General features: G+C 35.8%; 1 protein-coding gene across 1 annotated transcript; it reads left to right on the top strand.

Annotated features, from left to right (window-relative positions):
- Positions 1–1251: 1251 nt before the first annotated feature.
- Positions 1252–26944, top strand: LOC142353292 (uncharacterized). The gene is made up of 7 exons (XM_075405524.1): positions 1252–1545; positions 1610–1811; positions 5615–6267; positions 12772–13009; positions 22998–23178; positions 25383–25627; positions 25890–26944. Exons 1-7 carry the CDS (start codon positions 1255–1257, stop codon positions 26729–26731), a joined length of 2652 nt encoding a protein of 883 aa, XP_075261639.1. The 5' UTR covers positions 1252–1254; the 3' UTR covers positions 26732–26944.
- Positions 26945–27122: the final 178 nt, after the last annotated feature.

Here is a 27122-nt window from a genome sequence, read left to right as displayed (position 1 = left end):
CCCGAGGACTGAGCCTTGGGTTACTTTACTTGCGACATTTGACAACTCTGAATCAGTATTAATTACTTTAACAATTTGTTTTCGATCAGTCATGTAGGATGACAACAATTTCTGCAAATTTCCCCCAATTGAAAATTTTCTTTTAAATTTTGATAATTTGTCATCTGGCGCCGTGTCCAATGCCTTAGCAAAATCCAAATAGAGAAAAAATTAATGACTCGTGTTCAGGGTTGCATTTGTCGTGATTCGTTGGGAAGGGAGCATCAAGCTGGTTGAACGCTATGCCATTGAAGCGATATCACTTTGACCTAACGAAAAGCGAGTTTTTTGTTGAAATTGACCTTCCCTATGGTTGGTACCAAGTAAAGATGCCATCACTATGCGCATGCAATGAAAATTTTAATGTGGTACGTGCCGTCCACAGTCCCAAAGCAGTACGAACGCATATGAGACATAATCAACTTCGCGATTCCTTTGCGAATTTGTGAAGTGATGTCTCATGATGAGATCGAACTTCATCTTCAGCCATTGTATGGGGAAACCTTTGCTCTTAAATTAACGATAACTGATGATATGCAGGATTAGATATCAAGGCCGACAGACTTTGGGAATCCAGGTTCAATAAAACGTACTTTGATGTAAAAGTTTTCAACCCTCTTGCAAGCAGCTGCCTGAAAACAGCAGCAAAGACTACAAGTATCAAGAATCTTTAACAAAGATCAAGAGAAAGCCCCTCGCCTAAAATGGTAGTCGGTCAACTCGGGGTCAACTCATATGTGTTTTTATAAATCCTGACAGTAGTAATAAATTAAAGCATCAGATGCAAAAAATAGAGAAATCAAAGCATCAGAATTATAATCAAAATAGATATGGTAAATATAAATGGAAAATAGATTTTCCCGAATCTATTAAAAAGAACAAATATGAACAAAGAGTAATTGATGTCGAGAAAGCAACATTTTGTCCAACTGTCTTCGCATGCAATGGTGGAGCTGGCCCATCCGCTTAAAAAGCGCTTAAACAACTGGCATGGAAGGTCTGCGCGAAAAGAGGACAGTTACGCTTCTTTTTATTGATAGATTTGAACGATACCCAATGATGGATGGATGTGTAGTGTTGGGAGGGCCCCCGGACCAGCCAATATTCACCCAGTGTTGGGGTGGGGCATTTCATACTTCAGCTTTTGTTTCTAAAAACAAAAAGTTTCTGTTGCTAAGATCAACTGCCAATACATTGTTCGATTTCAGAAACAAAATGGCGGGCTTAAAAGCATCTCCTGTAAAGATGTCAAATGTATCCTTTTCCTTCGCCGATACGAGTTTTGAGAAGGTTTACGCCAAGCTTCAGAAAGAGGTCAAGTTCTTGGAGAGTTTGAATCAAGACGAGTCCCATTGTTCCTATAATTCCACAGGAATTTCACCTGGAAAATCGGGAATAACAGAGAGGCTTATATACGTAAACCCGGACCAGAAAACGTTTCGAATTGGATCACTATATTTGTCAAATGAAGGTTTTACGTCACCCACTAAACAAAGCAAAACTCAGGTTTGTCGTAAATTGTCAAAATTAGTTGACAACTGGGCTCCGAATACTTTGATTTCATTTTCAGGTGTCGGAGCTTTGCCAATCAACACATACAGTCCGCGACGAATCCTTTTTTGATTTCCCCGATGAAGGCATTGCCACAGTGGATGTGGAATCTTCAGAGCCAGCCCTGGATATCAAAAACTTCAGAAACCTGTTGTCATATGAATCTGATAGCGCTCTTGACGACTATGACGAAGAGCGGTTGGGTGGCTACTTTACAGAAGGTAATTTAATTTTTAATAGCCGCACAGCGATAGCTGGGGCTATTATTGGGCTTCTCTTGGTTTTTTTTACAATTCAAAGAATTTAATTGTATTGGGGCGCTGTTTTTTTTTAAAGCTCCGTTCACATATTTTCATGCTTTTTGAAGTCAAATTGGAGTAGTGATTTTGGTCACGCCGAAACAGGAAGTGGAGTGAAAAAGCGAGTGGTTTTGCGGCGTGAAAATTTTTCGCTCTAATTTTAAAGTAGAGTGAGAAAAGGGTGTTTGAACAAAGGGTGTTCGCTTTCTCGCTAGTGGTTTTTTGTTCACATGCCGCAATTTCTCTTTAATTTTTACGGTTTTTTCGATTTTTTGGATCGGATTTTTTTTCTAAATGGTTTTCCCAATCCATTCATAGTTAATTCGAGGCCTAGTTTTTTTTTGTTTTAACCAAATTTCCATTTTTTGCTAGTAATTTTTTTTTGTTCACATGCGGCATTTTGACATTGATTTTCTGTTTTTTTATCTAATTTTTTAAATTTGGTTTTCCCAATTCACCCATAGTCCGTTCTAGGTCTAGTTTTTTGTTTAGTCAATGGAAATTCTTTGAATTGTACGTCAGGACTTGTCCTGCTATGTTTTTTATTTCGTCAAGAGTTTTGTCGTCACAATCTGCTTTTTGTTCATTCGTTCAAGCAATTTCAACTGAATTGCGTGCGTGACATCATTTTTGCTCTTAGTGGAGCAAATTTTTTTGTTCATCCGCGTGTTTATGTTTTTGTTCACACTTGACTTACCTCACTCTGAAAAATGACTTCCTCACTTTAAAATTGACTTTTTTTTCAACTTTAATTCAAGGAGATAAGGTCAAGTGAGTGTGTGTCACTCTAAATGAAGATTATTTGAGAGTAGCTAGCAGAAGCGGCAATAAATTAAAGAGATTCATAATCAAAATATAAGATCTCACCATTTAAAATTTATTTTTGGTCAGTTTTTACTATTTTTTGATGCTGCAGATCTACGAAGCTATTGTGGCTATTTTCTGGCAATCTGCCAGCTATGTTTTGTTACTGTAGCCCCCAGTATACTTACTGATGGCACAGCGTGAAGAATTCCATTGCTGTCATGGCATTGTCAGCTTCATTAAATGACTAGGAAGCAAAGAAAAAAGTAAATAAGTGTCGGTTGATATGCAAACCTGTTAACTGTTCTGATAGTTTTTTCATTTAACCATTTGATTTTTTGTCCTCAAAAATGGTATAAATAGGTAAAACCCGATAAATAGCGCATCAAATGTCAGAGCAGTTTTCTTGGATCTTTACTAGCCTCTAAGTGTACGAATCACCAAAGCTGTTCCGAAGACATAAAATAACGATGTGAGGGGCATAACAAGGGCACCGAAAATAAACTGGAAAGCTGATGTTGAAAAAAGGCGCTTCAATGTACTAAGGCGTTCTATTTCTTATAGAGAAATACATCGCGTCTACAATGCTAAATGCCAAACTTAATACGTACACAGGATAGGTGGTCTTAATTGTTACATATGGAACTCAAGCCTGGTTCGTTAACAAAACAGAAACAAAGACTGAGAAAGAAAGCTACATTTGGAAATGAGCTCAGTAACCGGGAAATGAGCTCAGTAATTGGGAAATGAGCTACAAGAAAAGGCTGAATAAACTCTGCCTGCCACCTCTCTCACTATTTGTAGCACTACACGATCTACTTCTTCTGATTGATTTTCTTGCAGGAAAATGTATCAGCATACCAATCAGTAAGAACTGGAGGGTGGTGATCAACTGAATAACAGACAAGTGAGCTAATAAAATTAAGCCAAATTAGAACCAAAAAGCGCATCAAAATTTCTGGAAACGTTCCAGCCAACTGTTAAATGTTTTATGTAGAAGGACAAATTTGACGTCAAAAAGCTTAAACAAGAAATATACTGATTTCTACTAAAATTACTTCTCTAGGCATGATTCTGAAGCAACCAGTCTTTTGCTTGGACCTTTTTTGTGCAACTGCAACGAATTCAATTCAGTACAGAAAGTCAAATCAGCCAATTAGCGAGGAGATAGAGAGCCCAGTGCCCTGAAAATGAAGCCTAATTTACTACTACATAATGTTATCTTTAATAGTTGCAAAGCGATAGCTAAGGCTATTATTGGCCTTCTCTTTGTCTTTTTTTATTTCGTTGTCATGATTTTGGTTACAACAATATGACGTCACAATCACTAAATCTTGCTTTTTGTGCATTCGTTCATGCAAAATTAACTGAATTGCGTGTGTGGCGTCATTTTTCACTCTTAGTGGAGTTCTTTGATCATTTTTGTGAATGAGTTTTTGGTCGCACGTGACTTCCCTCACTCTCAAAATTGACTTCTTCACTCTGAAATTGACGTTTCTTTACTTTTTATGCAAAGAGATGAGGTCAAATAGGTCACTTTAATTGAAGGGTATTTGGGTGCAGCTAATACAAGTAGCAATAAGTTTAACAGAGTTTTTAAATCAAAATGTAGCTCAGCTTTTTTAGATTTAAAAGGTAGCTCATCTCAGCTTTTTTGAAAGATTTTTGGTCTGTTTCTCTTACTATCTTTTTGAGACAGCAGGTCTACGAAGCTATTGCGGCTATTTTCTTGCAATCTGGCAGCTATGTTTGTCGGTTTTTTAAATTTGCTTTTCTCTTTCGTGCTTTTCAGAAGTTCTGATTCAATTTCTTTTTTGTAACTGTTTCTTGGATGCTGTTTCTAGAAAAAAATTGAATATTGGATAGATTGGTCTTATACTGAATTAAATGAAATATTTTTCTTAATATTTTTTAAAGAGAGTTTTTGCGTTATTGTTTTTTGATTAATACCTTGGATGTAACGTGGATACGCTCCCTTGGGACATGTAGGTTCTACAAGGTCACAGAAGAACAATTCGTGGGACTTTTAGAGATTATTGTCAAAATTGATGAAACATTTAGTTCTTTGTTTCCTTTGCCTTTCGTAGTCGCTCAGTATTTTCATTTTGTGTTGTGTGATATACCTTAAAATTTCGTTAAAAAATAACTCATTTTCAGCATTTTATATTTATGTAGAACTTTTGTAATATAAGCAAACATGCCTCGCCTAAAGTTGTCATCCGTTGACTTGACTGCTCCATGCAACTAAAATCTAAAGCGGATAAATGCAGTTCATGCACATACAAAAAAATGGATTAAAATATTGTTCAAATGTCATGCATTAACATTCATTAAACGTTCGAATAATACCTTTAGAAACCACTGCACTACGTTTATCAAGAGTTAGGTCATTGAATGGACAAAATCTGTTAAGTAGAATTATTTTTGTCTGTATAATAACCGCTGTTAGCTATTCGAATAACTCTTATTCAGGCGCTCTCCTTTTTGCAATGTTTACCTTTCTTTCACACAGTACAGCCAGTTTCAAAATAGTGAAAATGAAAGAAGCGGAGGAAACCGATGCAGCTAATTCAATATGGTTGAGTGAACTAAATATTATAGTGATTAGAACATTTCTTAATTGATATTGCTTAGATTATTATCCTTAGATGTAGAAGAGGAATTATGTATCCCCCCACCCCCGCTCAGCACCCACATTATCCCCCCACCCCAGTCCCTTAATTAGGCTAAAGCTAGCCTCTGTAAGCTAGCTACTGACGAAGCCAAACGCTCGACTGTCGTTTGAGAGCAATTCGTCAGACGTTAGTCGGATATGTTAAAAAAGAATATAGAAGTTTTGAGTTAATGCCGTTGCTATGTTCCGTCAATCTACCATGAGTTTTCTGATTATTTTTAAATATAAGCGTCCTGAGTTGTTTTAGAAGAGGAAACGGCAGAAGAGAGAGAAATCGAAAGCTCGTTCTCTGTTGATCCACATTTCTACCACGATTACTACCTTAAGCCTACAAAAGATTTCGTACCTGCATCCTACAATGACATCCATCTATCGCCGTCTCACAGAATGGCCAATCAGATCGAAGGATCAAGTTTAACAATTCTGAGGACTTACGATCAGTCTTCGAATGAAACTCAAGATCCACAGTCTTTAAATAATAATATTTATTTATCTCCAAAAGACGAGACATTACAGCAAGATGGAATTTCGCGAACTGAAATTTTAGCTTCAGGCTGTTTCGAGCCCTCAGGAAATAATGCTACTGAAAGAGAAGACAAAGACACGAATAGCTTCTTAGGAGTTAACTTGAATGATATTGATTCAGAAGATGCTATTGAGTTCCACACTGTGCAGTCGTCATTATCACCCTCAAAAGAATCCGGTAACCAGAAACGCCGGTCGAACTCGCAGAGAAAGCCCAAGTTTGATGTGTACAAACATATTCGTGCAGATGGAGATAATTTAGTGGAGAGTAACTCGAAAGTGTACCATTGTGGAATATGTGGAAATTATGCTGCTTTGTCAAAAGAGACACTGGAAAAACACTGGAAAACACATTACATCGAAAGGCCACATAAGGTGTGTAAATTTTATGATACAATTTGAGGTATCTTTCGCTGGAAAATTGTAGGACTGGAGTTTCGTTGGCTGTTCATCCCATAATCTGTGGCACTATGGTATTAGCTTTTCCTGTATTAGCTATTCAGGGTTTTTCATAAAAATCTGATTTGTTTTTGCATGCATTGCATAAGTATTGCATCACAGATAAAAGAAGTTCCACAATCTCATCCAACTTCAAATGTGCAGTGATTCTAATTCTTTGTCCTCGAACTAATATGCCCCTCTTGTAGTGATACATCTTTTGTTGCCGAAAACCAGTTGCCTGTCCAAAAATCTATTCATCAAAAAGTACATTAAAATCTAATCAATAAGTTTGTGATCCTATGTGAAGCATCGTTAAGATAGCCAGTTATTTCAATAAGTGGACTGATCAGTGACGAGTCGTTGCTGCCTTAAATGGCAGGAACCTTCATTCCAGGTCTAGTTATAGTTTACTTCAGGTTCTGAGTTTATAGGTATAGTTTGTGATTCTGCTTGAAATCACTGAGAATTTTTTGGCTTTTATCGAGAACCGCGTAGCGGTTCGAGATGTTAAGAAGAATATCGAAGTTTTTTTAAGAAAAATAATTAAAAAAACTTAAATTTTCTGTTTTTTTTTTGTTTTTTTTTTCGGGAAACCTGAAAATCTGCCAAACAGCTCGAAACTGACCAAATTTTTCAAAAATTAGTAAAAATTCTCATGTTTTTTAGTTCGGGTTTTTTTTGAGAAACTTGAAAATCTGCCGAACCAATTTTCCAAAAAATTAACACTCAATTTTTGTTTTTTGGGGTTTTTTCCGGAAACCTGAAGAACTGCCAAACAATACTCAATGAAAAACTCAAGAGAAGCGACTGTCCTCTAACCTTGAGATATTTATATTTTGTCTAGTGGAAGCGACTGAACGCTGAAACTATAAGATTAAATATATAGTTGAGTTCCACATATATAAAACAAAAAAAGTTTTTTAACTAAAAGAAGTTTTTTAAAAAAGTTTTTTACAAAAAAAGTTTTCGACTACCCTTAGTTTTATTCTAGTGGATGCAAATTAATCACTCAATGAAACTCAGCATCAAGATCGCTTCGATTAAATCTTGATAAACTTTTAGCTAATCTGGAAGTGACAAGTTTAAAGCCATCCTTTCTAGCGCTCAGAAAAACATGTTTGAAAGATTTTTCAATTACCAATGTATTCACCAATGATTTATGATTTGTTCAATATTGTTTTTTAATCGTGTAAAAGGAAGAAAAGGAGGTGTTGCTTTGCTATCAATTGAGAACTTTGAGCTTTCATTAATCAAAACGTCAACGAACCAAGGTATTCATATCCTAACTTCAATATGTGAAGGAACAAATCAAGAGTTTTTGTTACAATGGAGTGCAAGTCAACTAAAACTTTAATTTTTAGCAATTCGTCCTTGAACATATGTTTCTTGTAGGAGCCACAGGCAATCTTATATTACGTGGAGATTTCAATACTGATCTTTCAAAGAAATCTAGCCATTTGGAAAATTTGCTTTCAAAGATTGAGTCTCGGGAACTAAGCTGTAAATCCAATTATTTTGAATACACAAGAGTTACACCTAAAACGAAGTCAACCTCCGATGTTTTTTTCTGAACTTAACTGCGTTTCAAAAGTTCAAGAGCTTAATTTGACTGACCCTTGTGGTGTTCTTTTAGAGACTCAACAAAATGAGCATATTGGGCTAGTAAATAAACGTGCAGCAACGAAATTGGAATGCCATGTTCAACTATACTAGACTACTTAGATAAACTATCAACGGAACTTTATTACGCAAAACCAGAATTTCTCTCAACTACACCGAAAAAGCAATAGGTCTACTTGGAAATATTATTGGACGCGTCCTTCATATTCCGGAATGAAACGTCATAAGAAAAAGCTAAAAAGCTGGATCAGCAATGAAAGTAATAAATGCCTGTGTAATAAAAGAGCTCTCGTGAAAAAATTATTAGACGTGAAAGCAGTAGAAACTAGAGCACTACATAACCGACAATATAATGAAACTAAGGATATAGTGTGGAAAGCAAAAAAAATTACTGAAAAATTTTGTAAAAGAAAAACGACGCAAGAGGAAAAAAGTTTCACAGCTGTATGAAAAATATCTGCAGAAAAATTCTGAAAAAGATGCTATAGAAACAATCTGTTCGGAAAAAATCAATAATTTTTGTCAACGTTGGGACTCCCTTAGCAAGCAAATTTAAGGAACCGTACGATAGAAAATTTGTTCAGTCTTCCTAGAACTTTTGTTCTGAGGCAAACTCAACGAAAAAATGTCTTCATTGATTTTAAACGTCTTGTTGGTAAAACAAGTGAGGATCCTATAGGTCTTAATAACAGATTACGCAATGGGATCAATCCTGTTATATATGAGTACCTATTCATCATATAAGATCTTAGCTCATGAAAAATAGCCAAATAAATTGAAGATGGCCAAAATCGGGTCAATTTTTAAAGACAGACATAATTAATCCCTCCAATTATCGACCAATCTCTCTAATTCCAGTATTCATAAAGTTTTTGGCAAAATTATGCCATCAGCAATGATGTCTTTTAGTTTAAAGGAAAAAGCTCTCACTGGCAAACAAATGGTTTTCTTAGCAAATGATCAACGGTAGGTACAATTATCGATATGCTAGCAAATCTGCAAATTAGTAGAAAAATATAATGTCTCGTTGTGCGTTGTTGGACCTATCAAAATCTTTTGACACTGTTGATCACGAGATATTCTTAGATAAATGTTCCGTATATGGTTTTAGAGGCAAAATGAAAGATCTTCTTCAGTAATCTCAAATGGACAACTGTATGTTTTCTTTCAATCACAGAATTCATTACCAAGAGACGTTTTTTGTGGAATTCCTAAATGATCAATACTCAGTCCGTTAGTCTATCATTTATACAAATGACCTTTTACTAGTACCGAAGAAAAACATTGTGCTTTGTGCGGACGATACAAGTTTGTTTGGTAATTTCGAAGAACAAGAATATATGGCTTCGATTAAATCTTGATAAACTTTTAGCTAATCTGGAAGTGACAAGTTTAAAGCCATCCTTTCTAGCGCTCAGAAAAACATGTTTGAAAGATTTTTCAATTACCAATGTATTCACCAATGATTTATGATTTGTCGAATATTGTTTTTTAATCGTGTAAAAGGAAGAAAAGGAGGTGTTGCTTTGCTATCAATTGAGAACTTTGAGCTTTCATTAATCAAAACGTCAACGAACCAAGGTATTCATATCCTAACTTCAATATGTGAAGGAACAAATCAAGAGTTTTTGTTACAATGGAGTGCAAGTCAACTAAAACTTTAATTTTTAGCAATTCGTCCTTGAACATATGTTTCTTGTAGGAGCCACAGGCAATCTTATATTACGTGGAGATTTCAATACTGATCTTTCAAAGAAATCTAGCCATTTGGAAAATTTGCTTTCAAAGATTGAGTCTCGGGAACTAAGCTGTAAATCCAATTATTTTGAATACACAAGAGTTACACCTAAAACGAAGTCAACCTCCGATGTTTTTTTCTGAACTTAACTGCGTTTCAAAAGTTCAAGAGCTTAATTTGACTGACCCTTGTGGTGTTCTTTTAGAGACTCAACAAAATGAGCATATTGGGCTAGTAAATAAACGTGCAGCAACGAAATTGGAATGCCATGTTCAACTATACTAGACTACTTAGATAAACTATCAACGGAACTTTATTACGCAAAACCAGAATTTCTCTCAACTACACCGAAAAAGCAATAGGTCTACTTGGAAATATTATTGGACGCGTCCTTCATATTCCGGAATGAAACGTCATAAGAAAAAGCTAAAAAGCTGGATCAGCAATGAAAGTAATAAATGCCTGTGTAATAAAAGAGCTCTCGTGAAAAAATTATTAGACGTGAAAGCAGTAGAAACTAGAGCACTACATAACCGACAATATAATGAAACTAAGGATATAGTGCGGAAAGCAAAAAAAATTACTGAAAAATTTTGTAAAAGAAAAACGACGCAAGAGGAAAAAAGTTTCACAGCTGTATGAAAAATATCTGCAGAAAAATTCTGAAAAAGATGCTATAGAAACAATCTGTTCGGAAAAAAACAATAATTTTTGTCAACGTTGGGACTCCCTTAGCAAGCAAATTTAAGGAACCGTACGATAGAAAATTTGTTCAGTCTTCCTAGAACTTTTGTTCTGAGGCAAACTCAACGAAAAAATGTCTTCATTGATTTTAAACGTCTTGTTGGTAAAACAGGTGAGGATCCTATAGGTCTTAATAACAGATTACGCAATGGGATCAATCCTGTTATATATGAGTACCTATTCATCATATAAGATCTTAGCTCATGAAAAATAGCCAAATAAATTGAAGATGGCCAAAATCGGGTCAATTTTTAAAGACAGACATAATTAATCCCTCCAATTATCGACCAATCTCTCTAATTCCAGTATTCATAAAGTTTTTGGCAAAATTATGCCATCAGCAATGATGTCTTTTAGTTTAAAGGAAAAAGCTCTCACTGGCAAACAAATGGTTTTCTTAGCAAATGATCAACGGTAGGTACAATTATCGATATGCTAGCAAATCTGCAAATTAGTAGAAAAATATAATGTCTCGTTGTGCGTTGTTGGACCTATCAAAATCTTTTGACACTGTTGATCACGAGATATTCTTAGATAAATGTTCCGTATATGGTTTTAGAGGCAAAATGAAAGATCTTCTTCAGTAATCTCAAATGGACAACTATGTTTTCTTTCAATCACAGAATTCATTACCAAGAGACGTTTTTTGTGGAATTCCTAAAGGATCAATACTCAGTCCGTTAGTCTATCATTTATACAAATGACCTTTTACTAGTACCGAAGAAAAACATTGTGCTTTGTGCGGACGATACAAGTTTGTTTGGTAATTTCGAAAAACAAGAATATATGGCTGACCTTAATGCTATTTCAAAATGACTGGCAGGTAACAAATTGACGTCAAACATTCGAAAAACTGTTTTTAATCTGGTTGCACGCTAGCTTTCTACTAAAAAGGAAAATTCCTTGAAATGAGCAAGTGTGGTAGGAACAAAGGAGTGTGAAATACTTAGATTCTACGTTTGATAACATTTTCTCAATTCTGGATCATATAAATTGTTTGGCAACATTGTAATCACCTTGTTTCTGTATTTTTTCAAACTAGAACGTGCCTCAGCAGAACGTTGCTTTTAAAGATTTACAAACTGTATGTGGAACCACATTATAAATACGGAGTTCTTTTTTTTACGGAATAGTAAACAAGACCGGCCTTAATAAATTACAAAATGAGCAAAATGTCTAAGGATTAATTTTGCGTTTCCACAACAAAAAGAAATAACATCTAGATCGGAAACCAAAATTGCCTCCTTTTTGGAACTACTCATTTTGAGCTTTTGAAACTATTGTCTGAAGTTGTGTGTAAGTCGCCTTCCTAACAAAAAAAGAGAGAAAGAGAGAGAGAGAGAGAGAGAGAGAGAGAGAGATCGGTTGATAATGATAGGCGGATAAAAACAATGCCCTTTTTTAGAAAAGTTGGCAAAAACCAGAAAGAAGCGCAAATCCGTTCGCATTCGATTTCTTTGTAACTCTCGCGAAATTTGACAAACATAATTGAAAAAATAAGAGAATGTGAGAAAAATCATCTGAACAATATGCTACATACATTTTTTGCTAATTTTGTTTTTCTGTTTTTTTTAGGTTTATTCTGGTAGACTTTTTGAAGAGAAACAGAAAACTTTCTATTCATTGTTCTTGACCTTTTCTTTACGATATGAAAAAATCATCTCTTTTCTTGCTTTTTAGCGACTAACTGTATAAGTTATATAGTATTGGGTTTCTATAGAACGAATTTCCTACGTTTTTGGGATTATTTTGGCTATTCTTTATGAGAAAATTTTATCAAAAAGTACTTCAAGAACGTATAAAAGTACAGCGATTGAATTTGAACAGCTTTGAAACGGTGCTCAAACAGGCAAAATGCCTCCTAGATTCCGGTCGGTACGCTGCTAAAACGAAGAATAAATTAAACGTTTGCTGTTATTATAATCGTACTGAAAAAAAAAGTTTTTTATTTCTGCAATCGCATAACTTGTACGTATGTGTTTTAACATCTTATATTATGTGATGTTATTGACAATTATTCAAAGGAATTTTGATTTGATACTATTTTTAATTTTTTAAATTGCTCTCAAACGAAGTTTATAGCAATTATTAGTCATGTCAAACACCCCTCCCCCCTCCCCCTCTCCCACAGCCACCCCCGTTCACCCTCCTGCAACCTGGCGATTCGGACCCCCTCTCGTCCAGCTCTCCCACAATCCTACCCCCTCTCCCTCCTCCATCGCTTAACCACCCTCCATATGCTAGCATGCCTAAGCCCCAGGTGGCTACTAACGAAACCTACCTCTCGACGGTCGTCTGAGAGCTATTCGCCCGACTTTAGTTATGTCAATTTTAAGTGCACCCTTTGTGAGAAAGCCTTCGCGAGCGTGTACTTGCTGAACAACCACCTGAGCACACACAAAGAAGTGAAAGACAACCAGTGTGATAAGTGTGAGCAGAGGTTCTCTTGCAAAGCAGATCTGGCGAGACACTACAAGCACAAACACAGCTCATTCAAACCCTTTAAATGTCCAGAATGTGAATATGCATCCGTGGAATCTAGCAAACTGAAAAGGCATATGAGAACACACACAGGTGATGTCTTAATAATAATCTGCAATAATTTTTTTAATAGTCGCGAAGCGGTATCGAGGTTATTATTCGTCTCATCGGTTTTTTCTTACTATTCAAGGAATTTGAATTTTATTGGAGCACTGTCTTTTGTGCATTGTGAAGTCTGCACGCATTGTGAAGTCAAATTGGAGTGGTGATTTGGGCTGCCCTTAAGCTGAAAGTAGAAAAAACGGGACTGGACTATAATGGGAGGTCTGATTGGCTGCTAATGAGGCATAAAAGAACCTAATTAATGAATCGAGTTAATAGCTAGTGGTTTTCATGACTTGACAATACTTTTTCCTCAACAAATGTGATTGAATTTTTGAGTTCAGCAAGTATTTTTTGTACTTTTTGATGTCTTATTATCTAATCTCATTGGGGACAGGTCTCTGATGCTGCTAATAGGGGTCAAGATTATCAATAGTAATTATCAATGTTTTCAATAGTAATTATCGATTTTTTTTAGTTTTGCGCGTTTTTTTTCAACTTTGTTGTCTTAACACTTAGTCTCATTATTGAAAGGTCTCATCGGTTGCTAAAGAGGCTTCAATTAAAGCACGTCAGTTCAGTCATAGCTATTGCTTTTTGTGACTTTTACGCTTGTTCGTTTTTAAAATGAATCTTTAATTTTTTGTTAGTTCTGCTGGTATTTATTGTACTTATTGCTGTCTTATCACTTAATCTCATTGATGACAGATCTCAACGGTGGTCCTTGAGGACTCAATTAATTGGTGTTATTGTATCCTTCAGTAGCTGTTGCGTTCTGTGACTTTTATACTAAGTGTTTTCAAAAAATTTCGGCAAGTTTTATTGCGATTTTTGGTTATTTTGTTAAATCATTTAATATTATTTTTGAAAGGACGCATCGTTAATTAATGACAGGCTGCTAATGAGAAATGGGGGAATATGGTTGGTAGTTTGAGTTCATAGCAGTTGTTTTTTTGTAATGATCCTGTCTTTTAAAAAAATAACAGTTGAATATTTTTTTCTCGCTTATTTGTTGTTCTTGTGTTGTTTTTTTGCTTAGTCACATTTCTAACAGCTCTCATTTGCCTTTTTAGGGGGACTAAATAATTGTCAGTTCATAAATTATTACAGTTTTCTGAATTGTATTGAATTACGTTATGTGGTGAATACGGTTAATGTCAAAAATCAAAATCAAAATCCAAAAGAAACAGGATAAACCGATAAAGCCCGGTCATTAAGTGGAAGCATTAGGTTATCAAAGTTCATTGGAGCGATTGCTAGCTGATCTTACTATTAAATCTTATCTATGCCCGTCAGTTTAGAAGCTGATGTAAGTATAGGTTTTTGAATTTAACTGAAACTGCACACTGAATTAACAATTTTTGAAACTTCTGTTTCAATTCCGATATTCGTCCAGCGCGTCAACGGAGGCTATTTTCCGGCAATCTGGCGGCTGTGTTTAAATGAATGAATTCAGTACAACTTTTGTTGATGACTTCTACCACTCAGCAGCTGAAATTTGTGTGAGTGATGTCATTGGTTAATCCATTCTACATAAATTTTCAGGCCAATCGTGTGATATAATTTTGAGCATACATGATTTATCGGATTTTTTCCGTTTGGTCCCCCAGCTTAGTGGGTGCATTTTATTTGCACCCCGGACACACATGTCATTTTTTAAAATTATGATTTACTACGCAAAGGCACGTGCTCTGTAACGGGGTGCATAACGGAAAAGATCCGATTTATCTCACTTAATTAAATGACTTTGCGCAAATGACTTCGGCGCTCACTGATTAAATCTCAACTCAGAGTGTACAGTCTATTTAAAAACCAAAAGAAGTCATATTTATACGGCCATCTTACTTGAAAGACATTAGTTTAAATTTGTTGAGAAAATAAGGATTATTTGAAATCAGGGCTTCATTTTTAATAGCCGCGCAGCGATAGCTGGGGCTATTATTGGCCTTCACTTGGTTTTTTTATTTCATCTTCAAGATTTTTGTTACAACCATATGACGTCACAACAACTTCAAATCTGCTTTCTGTTCCTTCGTTCATGCAATTTTATTTTTCAGTGCACCCTTTGTGAGAAAGCCTTCGCTAGCGTGTACTTGCTGAACAGCCACCTGAGCACTCACAAAGAAGTGAAAGACAACCAATGTGATAGGTGTCAGCAGAGGTTCTCTTGCGTAGCAGCTCTGGCGAGACACTACAAGCAGAAACAGCTCATTCAATCCTTTTAAATGTCCAGAATGTGAATATGCATCCGTGGAATCTAGCAGCCTGAAAAGGCATATGAGAACACACACACAGGTGATGTCTTAATAATTATCTGCAATAATTTTTTTGTAGTAGTCGCGAAGCGGTATCGAGGTTATTATTCGTCTCATCGGTTTTTTTTTTACTATTCAAGGAATTTGAATTTTATTGGGGCACTGTCTTTTGTGCATTGTGATGTCTGCACGCATTGTTAAGTCAAATTGGAGTGGTGATTTGGGCTGCCCTTAAGCTGAAAGTAGAAAAAACGGGAGTGGACTATAATGGGAGGTCTGATTGGCTGCTAATGAGGCATAAAAGAACCTAATTAATGAATCGAGTTAATAGCTAGTGGTTTTCATGACTTGACAATACTTTTTCCTCAACAAATGTGAGTAAATTTTTGAGTTCAGCAAGTATTTTTTGTACTTTTTGATGTCTTTTTATCTAATCTCATTGGGGACAGGTCTCTGATGCTGCTAATAGGGGTCAAGATTATCAATAGTAATTATCAATGTTTTCAATAGTAATTATCGATTTTTTTTATTTTGGAATTTTTTTTTCAACTTTGTTGTCTTAACACTTAGTCTCATTATTGAAAGGTCTCATCGGTTGCTAAAGAGGCTTCAATTAAAGCACGTCAGTTCAGTCATAGCTATTGCTTTTTGTGACTTTTACGCTTGTTCGTTTTTAAAATGAATCTTTGATTTTTTGTTAGTTCTGCTGGTATTTATTGTACTTATTGCTGTCTTATCACTTAATCTCATTGATGACAGATCTCAACGGTGGTCCTTGAGGACTCAATTAATTGGTGTTATTGTATCCTTCAGTAGCTGTTGCGTTCTGTGACTTTTATACTAAGTGTTTTCAAAAAATTTCGGCAAGTTTTATTGCGATTTTTGGTTATTTTGTTAAATCATTTAATATTATTTTTGAAAGGACGCATCGTTAATTAATGACAGGCTGCTAATGAGAAATGGGGGAATATGGTTGGTAGTTTGAGTTCATAGCAGTTGTTTTTTTGTAATGATCCTGTCTTTTAAAAAAATAACAGTTGAATATTTTTTTCTCGCTTATTTGTTGTTCTTGTGTTGTTTTTTTGCTTAGTCACATTTCTAACAGCTCTCATTTGCCTTTTTAGGGGGACTAAATAATTGTCAGTTCATAAATTATTACAGTTTTCTGAATTGTATTGAATTACGTAATGTGGTGAATACGGTTAATGTCAAAAAAGCAAAATCAAAATCCAAAAGAAACAGGATAAACCGATAAAGCCCGGTCATTAAGTGGAAGCATTAGGTTATCAAAGTTCATTGGAGCGATTGCTAGCTGATCTTACTATTAAATCTTATCTATGCCCGTCAGTTTAGAAGCTGATGTAAGTATAGGTTTTTGAATTTAACTGAAACTGCACACTGAATTAACAATTTTTGAAACTTCTGTTTCAATTCCGATATTCGTCCAGCGCGTCAACGGAGGCTATTTTCCGGCAATCTGGCGGCTGTGTTTAAATGAATGAATTCAGTACAACTTTTGTTGATGACTTCTACCACTCAGCAGCTGAAATTTGTGTGAGTGATGTCATTGGTTAATCCATTCTACATAAATTTTCAGGCCAATCGTGTGATATAATTTTGAGCATACATGATTTATCGGATCTTTTCCGTTTGGTCCCCCCAGCTTATTGGGTGCATATTATTTGCACCCCCGACACACGTGTCATTTTTCAAATTTATGATTTACTACGCAAAGGCACGTGCTCTGTAACGGGGTGCATAACGGAAAAGATCCGATTTATCTCACTTAATTAAATGACTTTGCGCAAATGACTTCGGCGCTCACTGATTAAATCTCAACTCAGAGTGTACAGTCTATTTAAAAACCAAAAGAAGTCATTTTTATACGGCCATCTTACTTGAAAGACATTAGTTTTTTTTAAATTTGATGAGAAAATAAGTATTTGAAATCAGAGCTTCATTTTTAATAGCCGCGCAGCGATAGCTAGGGCTATTATTGGCCTTCACTTTGTTTTTTTATTTCATCTTCAAGATTTTTGTTACAACCATATGACGTCACAACAACTTCAAATCTGCTTTCTGTTCCTTCGTTCATGCAATTTTAATTTTCAGTGCACCCTTTGTGAGAAAGCCTTCGCTAGCGTGTACTTGCTGAACAACCACCTGAGCACTCACAAAGAAGTGAAAGACAACCAATGTGATAGGTGTCAGCAGAGGTTCTCTTGCGTAGCAGCTCTGGCGAGACACTACAAGCAGAAACAGCTCATTCAATCCTTTTAAATGTCCAGAATGTGAATATGCATCCGTGGAATCTAGCAGCCTGAAAAGGCATATGAGAACACACACACAGGTGATGTCTTAATAATTATCTGCAATAATTTTTTTGTAGTAGTCGCGAAGCGGTATCGAGGTTATTATTCGTCTCATCGGTTTTTTTACTATTCAAGGAATTTGAATTTTATTGGGGCACTGTCTTTTGTTTAAGTCAAATTACTTAAATTTGGAACTAGAAAAAAAAACAGGAGTGGACTATAATGGGAGGTCTGATTGGCTGCTAATGAGGCATAAAAGAACCTAATTAATGAATCGAGTTAATAGCTAGTGGTTTTCATGACTTGACAATACTTTTTCACAAAAAATGTGTTGAATTTTTGAGTTCAGCAAGTATTTATTGTACTTTTTGATGTCTTATTATCTAATCTCATTGGGGACAGGTCTCTGATGCTTCTAATAGGGGTCAAGATTATCAATAGTAATTATCAATGTTTTCAATAGTAATTATCAATGTTTTCAATAGTAATTATCGAATTTTTTAGTTTTGCGAGTTTTTCTTTTCAACTTTGTCGTCTTAACACTTAGTCTCATTACTGAAAGGTCTCATCGGTTGCTAAAGAGGCTTCAATTAAAGCACGTCAGTTCAGTCATAGCTATTGCTTTTTGTGACTTTTACGACTTTTACGCTTGTTCGTTTTTAAAATGAATCTTTGATTTTTTGTTAAGTCTGCTGGTATTTATTGTACTTATTGCTGTCTTATCACTTAATCTTATTGATGACAGATCTCAACGGTGGTCCTTGAGGACTCAATTAATTGGAGTTATTGTGTCCTTCAGTAGCTGTTGCGTTGTGTGACTTTTATACTGTGTTTTCAAAAAATTTCAAGCGAGTTTTATTGCGATTTTTGGTTATTTTGTCTTATCATTTAATATTAATTTTGAAAGGACACATCGTTAATTAATGACAGGCTGCTAATATGAAATGGGGGAATGTAGTTGGTAGTTTGAGTTCATAGCAGTTGTTTTTTTTTGATCCTGTCTTTTAAAAAAATAACAGTTGAATATTTTTACTCTCGCTTATTTGTTGTTCTTGTGTTGTTTTATTGCTTAGTCACATTACTAACGGCTCTCATTTGCCTTTTTAGGGGGACTGAATAATTGTCAGTTCATAAATTAATACTCTTTTCTGAATTGTATTTCAGGTTTTGTCCGGCTATGTTTTTTAATTCGCTTTACCTTTTGATCAAGTTCTTCGTTTTACATAAGCCACGATTTATACCTTTGACTTCTGATTTACCTCACTGACTGTTTCAACTAAATGAATTTTAAATTCTTGTACGTATTCAATCACGTAATGTGGTGAATACGGTTAATGTCAAAAAAGCAAAATCAAAATCTAAAACAGAATAAAGCGATAAAGCCCGGTCATTAAGTCAAGGCATTAGGTTATCAAAGTTCATTGGAGCGATTGCTAGCTGATCTTACTATTAAATCTTATCTATGCCTGTCAGTTTAGAAGCTGATGTAAGTATAGGTTTTTGAATTTAACTGAAACTGCACACTGAATTAACAATTTTTGAAACTTCTCTGATTCAATTCCGATATTCGTCCAGCGCGTCAACGGAGGCTATTTTCCGGCAATCTGGCGGCTGTGTTTAAATGAATGAATTCAGTACAACTTTTGTTGATGACTTTTACCACTCAGCAGCTGAAATTTGTGTGAGTGATGTCATTGGTTAATCCTTTCTACATAAATTTTCAGGTCAATCGTGTGATAATTTTGAGCATACATGATTTATCGGATCTTTTCCGTTTGGTCCCCCCAGCTTATTGGGTGCATATTATTTGCACCCCGGACACACGTGTCATTTTTCAAATTTATGATTTACTACGCAAAGGCACGTGCTCTGTAACGGGGTGCATAACGGAAAAGATCCGATTTATCTCACTTAATTAAATGACTTTGCGCAAATGACTTCGGCGCTCACTGATTAAATCTCAACTCAGAGTGTACAGTCTATTTAAAAACCAAAAGAAGTCATTTTTATACGGCCATCTTACTTGAAAGACATTAGTTTTTTTAAATTTGATGAGAAAATAAGTATTATTTGAAATCAGAGCTTCATTTTTAATAGCCGCGCAGCGATAGCTGGGGCTATTATTGGCCTTCACTTTGTTTTTTTATTTCATCGTCAAGATTTTTGTTACGACCATATGACGTCTCAACAACTTCAAATCTGCTTTTTGTTCCTTCGTTTTTTTTTGTTTCGAAATTTTTTGTTCATTCTAGTGAAAAATTTATTGTCACACCTGACTTACCTCACTCTCAAAAATGACTTCCTTTGAAATTGACTTTTGTTTACTTTAATTCAAAGAGATAAGGTCAAATGAATGTGTGTCACTCAAAATGAAGGTTATTTGAGAGCAGCTAATAGAGGCAGCAATAACTTATACAGGTTATTAATCAAAATATAACATCTCAGCCTTCAATGAAAAGACTAATTTTATTGGTGTCTTTTTTTGCTGTTTTTTTTAGACTGCAGATCTACGAAGCTATTGCGGCTATTTTCTGACAATCTACCAGCTATGTTATGAGTATTTTCTTCGCTTTCAAAAAAAATTTTGAAACTATGAGGCCTCAAGAGTCTAATTTGCTACTGATGTCCGGCAATCTGCCGGCTATCAAGTCAATTGATTGTAATATGATTGGAAACCGAAAATAATCCAAAGCTGAGAACAGCATTGGATGCACAAGTGACCACCATTGTGGAAGAATATAGATCATGTCAGGGAGAACAGGTCGAAATTTGCATTCATGGTCGTGGTCGAAAAGCGCAGAGTTTTTTTACAATTAAAAGAATGACCTTTAATGGCGCTGTGATTTTTAAACAACTCGAAGACGAGTATTGGCGGAGATGCTTCTTTATGGCCCTATCATTCACTTTACAGATTGTTCTAATTTTGAGTCTGATTTTTGCGTGGAATGTTGGTGACATCGAAACAACAATTGAAGCGAAAAAGTGATTAGTTTAGTGACGAAAAGTGTTTCAGTGATTTTAAGTACAGTGAGACAAGTCTTGGTATGCGAGAGTGTCTATGTTTGTTCGCGTTTGGAAATCTGTTTATTATTATTTTTTAGTGGAATTGGTTTTGGATTAGGGTTTTCTGGTAGGTGCTAGGTACAAATATCAAATGTTCAAAAACTAATTCACATGTTTATTTTCAATCGATTGCAATACCAAATTTAAAATTTGATCCAATCTGGCTGCTCTAGGACTTCTAGTTGCTATAGATTACTGGCTATTTCTAATGCTCTATTCGGGTGATTATTTTCCAAAGAGTTTTGCTGCAAAATTTTGCAAATTTCTGATTCTGTTGTTGCATCTGATGCATCATTGATTTATGCCTGTACTATAAATAACGTTTTTATAAAAAAATAAAATCTTTTTGTCAGCTATTCGAATTATTTTGGGAAATGTCCTGCTATGCTTTCTGATTCGGTCCCTTTAATTGACTATTTTTGTTTTTAATAGTTGCAAAGAGATAGATTGGGCTACTATTGGCCTTCTTTTGGTTTTTATAACTCGAAGAAATAGAATTTTATTTGGGAATTGATTTGTAGTTAAATTGAAGATGTTTTTGTCACGCCTAAATATCAAGTGGAGTGAAAAAGCCAGTGGTTTTCCTCATGAAATTGTTTGACTTTATTTTTGAAATAGAGTGAATTGAGAAAATGGTGTTTGAACAAAAATTTGCTTTGTTGACTGCAATTTTTTCACGTGCGCCAATTTGACTTCTGTTTCGTTTCGAGTGCTTTAATCGGTTTTTTCTGAATGCTTTTTTGGATTAATTAATAGTATTTTCTAGGTTTGATTTTTTGTTTACCTATTGAAAGTTCGCTAAATTGCAGTTGAGGAGTTGCCCTATATTTTTTACAATCCAAAGTGTTTGGATTGTTTTGGTGCGCTGTCTTTTTTAAGTTGTGTTCTCACTTTTTAGTTTTGTTTTCACGTCCTTAAAGCAATATAGTCAAACTTTAGTCACGTTGAAATAGTTAAGGGAGCAAAGAATGAGCCCTCGAAGAGCATGTTTAAGAGTTCTCGAGCTGCATTGGTTTCTTATTGTCTTATTGTTTAGTCTCAATAAAAATTCTTTTAGGTTTTTTTTCGCACAAGGTTGTTGCATCATGCTCTCATTCTAAGGATGTGTAGAGTAAATATTTTCGTAATGTGTTCTCTTTAGTGATTCTTAAAACCTTATGTTTTGGAAAAGAAATTGTAATAGTTTTTAGATTTTTATTCAGTTTTGTGCATATGTGGTTATGGGATTCGTCGACTATCTTAGTTCATTGTTGCTCTAAAAATGTTAATTGTCAGTTCATTAATTAGTTCAAAACTTTGAATTGTAATTCCGGACTTGTCCTGCAATGCTTTGTTAATTTGCGTGATTTGGTTTTGGCCACACGTGACTTACTTCAATCTCAGAAATGACTTGCCTCGCCATCAAAAATGACTTTACCTTTCTTTAACTCAAAGAGATAAGGAGTGTGTAACATTGAAGGTTGTTATTTGAGAGCAGCTAATAGTAGCTCCAAAAAGTTATACATATTCTAATTAAAATATAACATAGCAGCAATTAAAACAAAGAAGAGCAATTAAACAAAAAATTTATCTTTTCAGTCTGTCTGTTTTTTATTATCTGTTTGATATTTGTAGATCTACGATGCCACGGCGTCTATTTTCCGGCAAATGAATGGAATATACAATTCTTTCAACAAATTTTCGCAAATGCTGTCAAGGTCAAAAGAGCGCAATCAAAAGTATATAAACGGGATAAGTAATAGTTCCTAAGGTTAGCAGAGCTCATTAAAGAAACTGCAAATTTTAAATAGTATTGATTTTATAGTCGTAAATGCAAAAGCGTTGTTTAGTATAATTGTATTGAATGCTTTTAAGTGAAAAGTTTGGAAAATGATTTGACTCGTTGAAGAAATTAGGCTGCCAATCTTCTTTTGCTTATATGATTCAGTCGATATAGCGCCAATGTGTGCTATTTTTGTCAACCTGTCGGCTAATAATTATAAATTAAGGTATGAATGTAACTCATATAGTATAGTTGAGACAAAGGAGTTGGTTGGAGTAAAAATCTCCCCTGCTGCCAAAGCTGTAAAAAGATAGTTATCTTTATCTCCATTTAATTATGCAATAATTCGTTTCTTATGCATTTAGCAATTCGATCGAATGTATAGTTCAACTTTTATCTTGAAAGGTTTCAAAAATAATGAACAATTTGTATATATTTGAGTTATGGGCATAGGACGTATCCAACGCCCCGAGTGGAATTGATTGGGCGAGATGCGTCCTATTACTACGACTTACAAATAGAGACTAATGTAAGTATTCTGCTGCGTTTAGGACTGTTTAGTTTACCTTACACTGAATTTTGCGCAGGTGAGCGTCCATTCAAATGTCACATGTGTGACTATTCTTGCAGTGACAATTTCAAACTGAAGAGACACTTGAAAGTGCACACGGGTGAGAAGCCCTTCTCGTGTCCCATCTGTGGGGCAAAATTCTCTCAACATGGATCCATGAAATTACATCTTCTGGGACACACGGACCAAAAACCAGTGTTAGTAGCTTTACTGTATGGAATTTAAGACAATTATCATTTCAACATAAAATAGTTTGAATATTTCGGGTCACCGTGTTTAGAAGGAACGTCAAGTTTTTCACATTGTGGAAGCCATAAGATCTGGATGCCAAAGGTAAAAAATGAAGGCTTTTAGATCGCTTTTAAAGATAATTTAGCGGCGGAAAGCTGTAATTTATGTTTGCACGCTGAAAAAATTCCTGGATGCAGAGGACAGTTTCCGGTTATCGTAAAGTCTGTTTCATAAAAATGCTTTTAAGAAGCTTCTCAATTGCAGTTCGCCCGCTGAAATCTCGATTACCTGCAATACCTGCAAATTCGTAAGCACTTAGTTTCCTAAAAAAATGCTGTGGTATTGAGTTAAACGGTAAATCATTAAGTATTGCAATCAATATTTTATTGTTATCATTATTAATAGCCGCCCTCATCTTCTAAGCCGGCTATTATAGCGCTCCTATTTTTTTTACAATTCAAAGAATTTGAATTGTATTGGGGCGCTGTCTTTTTTTTAAGATCTGTTCACACATTTTCATGATTTTTGAAGTCAAATTGGAGTAGTGATTTTGGTCACGCCGAAAAAAGGAAGTGAAGCGAAAAAGCGTGTGGTTTTGCGGCGTGAAATTTTTTCGCTCTAAATTTAAAGTAGAGTGAGAAAACGATGTTTGAACAAAAATTCGCTTTCTCACTAGTGGTTTTTTGTTCACATGCGGAAATTTCACTTTGATTTTTAATTGCTCTCAAACGAAGTTTGTAGTAATTATATTAGTCCTGTCGGTCTTTTTTTTAATGCGATTTTTCGCTTGACAAATTTTTCGTTTGACGCTTTTGATTTTTCGTCCTCAAAAACGGGATAAACAGGTAGCGCCCAGCAGGCATTAAGTGCTCTTAGAGCCTTTCAGGTCTGTTTCAGCTCAAACTGTTTTGGAGACTTATACTTATACTTATGGTGTGAAGGGCGGTTCTTAGAGGTTGAGACACCCCCCCCCCCCCCTTGTTGACCCCCACCCCCACTATTGCCTCCACCCCCCACCCCCCCCCCCACCGCGCTGTTGCACCCCCCAACCCAGTGCTGCCCCCCATCAGCCCCCGGTGCACCCCTCCCCCCCCCCCCCCCCGTGGCTAGCTACTGACCAAGCCAACCGCTCGCCGGTGGTTTGAGAGCAATTCGCCCGACGTTAGTCGGTTTGATTTTTTGTTTTTTTTTCGATTTTTTGGATCGGATTTTTTTTCTAAATGGTTTTCCCAATCCATTCATAGTCGTTTCTAGGTCTAGTTTTCTGTTTAGTCAATGAAAATTCTTTGAATTGTACGTCAGGACTTGTCCTGCTATGTTTTTTACTTCGTCGAACTTTTTTTCGCTTTACCCATTTTGCCGCTTTTTCGACATTTTGCGTGAAATATTTTTGACTTCTTTAGGCTAGTTTTACTCTTCTGTCCTTCCGCTCAAAGTCCTTTTAAACAGCAGCTGCTCAGCAAAGCAATTCAAAATGAAGAGAGTCAGTATTAAAAAAATCAAAATCAGAAATAGAAACGGGATAAACCCAGAAAGCCCATTTTTAGATGCCCGGTACTTGAACTTTGTTCTCATAAGTTTTAGTTACTATCTATAATGCTTATTGGTATTGATACTAGACCCTGTAGCCTCTCACTGAGAGACAGGAGTATGACATCAAAATATATCGCACTTAAAAATGTTTTTATACAAAAAACAATTTGTTATATTTTCTTCTCTTTCAATCCCAATAGTTATGGGAATCAACGGCGGCTAATTTCCGGCAATCTGCAGGGTATTTTTATGCTGTAGGGCTTCAGCGAAATGTAAAACAGCATCTGTGGATGATTTGTATCTTGGAAATCAAAATTGATTATCATTACGTATTCTTTTGTTTATTCAATCACTCTATAGAAGACGTTCAAAGAGTTTTGCGAACGGTGGAGTAAATGTGATTGGCCTACTATGTTCGGATAGCTTTTGGTTTCTGTACTTTTTGTAGACAACACTGACAATAGCAAATTTCAAACTTTTTCGAAAAATATTTTTATCAAAAACTTTGAAGATGCCCGGGCTAGGAGCCTTGTTATTGTCAAGTGAATCAATAGCCTTGTAGAATTCTTTTAGCATAATTGCTCTGAAATTATATACTTCTTTCTATCAATTTGAGTACTCTACTCTGTATTTGCAGGTTTCAATGTGAGTACTGCAACGTGACCTGTTCGAGGAAAGGTGACTTGAAGCAACACATGCTGAGGTTGCACACTTCTAACAAACCCCAGAGATGTAGACTGTGCCAGGCCTCATTCCCAGACAAACACAATCTCAAACAGCACATGAGGAGACATAGGGGCGAGAAACTGCTCAAATGCCACATGTGCCAGTACAAAACCAATCAGCAGAAACATCTCCAAGATCACATCATGATACACACCGGTAAGTGAGTTGATGTGGGAGGGGGCATGGGTTTGTGTTGGCAAGCTTGCGTATGTTTGGGCGTGTGTATGTATGTACGTACGTATGTATGTATGTACGTACGTATGTGTGGGTGTGCGCATGTGGTTGTTTGTTTATGTCCACGCGTGCGTGTATATGCTTATATTGTTCGGGGGCGTGGGATGTTATAGTGGGGTTCTTTGTTTCTGCTGATACTGCAAAAAAGTTAACGAATACCATGTTACATCGAGTCTTTTCTTAGGCGATAAACCCCACATCTGTTCACACTGTGGTCAACAATTCCGCGTGAAGCAACAACTGCGCAACCACATCGCCAGAATGCACCCTGAACTCAGATTTCATTACATGTCTCGTGGCAGTAATCAACAACAACAACAACAGTCCTCAGTTCAAAGCATTACAACAGTGACAGATATACAAGACCAGACCGAGTTTACCAATATTTGTTCCCTCTGCGACACCAGAATCGATACTGTCCATGATTTAAGGGACCATTTATCAAAAGTGCATCAATGGTCAGATGAACAAATTGAATCCTGGCTTCCCAGTGGCCTGGTCGAAATCGAAGACAGCAATGCGCAATTACATAATGCAAATAATACAAGTGTAAATGATTTAGAAGTTGACAATGAACCGATTGTTCGTACGATCATTGTAACCTGTACTCCTGATCAAGTATTAGCGTCTGTCGTGGAATCTGGAATTAATAGCTCGTCCGCAGACCACAAAGATGTGAAATCAATAGAAGCCATATTCATGCTTTCAAATTCGGGTGCTGGTGGATTGAGCGTTATGGTTGATCCAAAAATTCTGGAATCGGATGCGCTTTTACAGTCTTTGCAAACTGCTCTGGAGCAAAATACAACAATGAAAGCCATCGCCACCAAAGCATACCAAGCTATGCATGCTACAGATGGAAACTTTGGCCAGTTGACTCAATCTCTAGTTGAAGAAAATGGTTCTCAAACTTGTAAAACTTTTAATAATGAGTTAATAGAGGGAAGTAGTGTTACTCAAACTACGTGTAATTTGCCCGAATTTTCTACGATAGATGCTACTGTGCTTCAAAGTGAAACTCAATAGATATTTTAATGGTTAGAATGCTATTATTTTTGGGCTGTATAGATTTAGATTAAACAAGTATGCAAATAAGTATATGTTCATAATTCTGTGCAATTTCATCACTTCTATCAATTATTTGCAGTTTACTCCTCTTAAATTTATTTTTTCATAATAGAGAACACGTGGGGCTCGTATTTATTTGACATTCTTGTAATTCAACGAAATGCTACACAAGTTTTGTTTAGAGCTGCGCAGCTGTAACCTGAGTGGAGCTATATTGCGGTGCTCTTGGTTTTTTACAATTCAGGGAATTTGAATTGTATTGGGGCGCTGTGCTTTTTTAAGATGTGTTCACACATTTTTCAATGACTTCGATCTTTCAAAACGGGATAAACAGGTAAAGCCCAGCGGG

Source organism: Convolutriloba macropyga, chromosome 14, assembly GCF_964194025.1.
Source record: "Convolutriloba macropyga chromosome 14, txConMacr16.3, whole genome shotgun sequence".
Classification (NCBI taxonomy): Eukaryota; Metazoa; Xenacoelomorpha; order Acoela; family Convolutidae; genus Convolutriloba; species Convolutriloba macropyga.
This window is presented reverse-complemented; position numbering and strand designations above follow the sequence as displayed.

Coding starts and splice junctions, on each gene's coding strand:
- LOC142353292 (XM_075405524.1), top strand. CDS start 1,255: ATGGCGGGCTTAAAAGCATCTCCTGTAAAGATGTCAAATGTATCCTTT. Junction 23,179..25,382: donor CACACGGACCAAAAACCAGT/GTTAGTAGCTTT, acceptor CTGTATTTGCAG/GTTTCAATGTGAGTACTGCA. Junction 25,628..25,889: donor TCACATCATGATACACACCG/GTAAGTGAGTTG, acceptor GTCTTTTCTTAG/GCGATAAACCCCACATCTGT.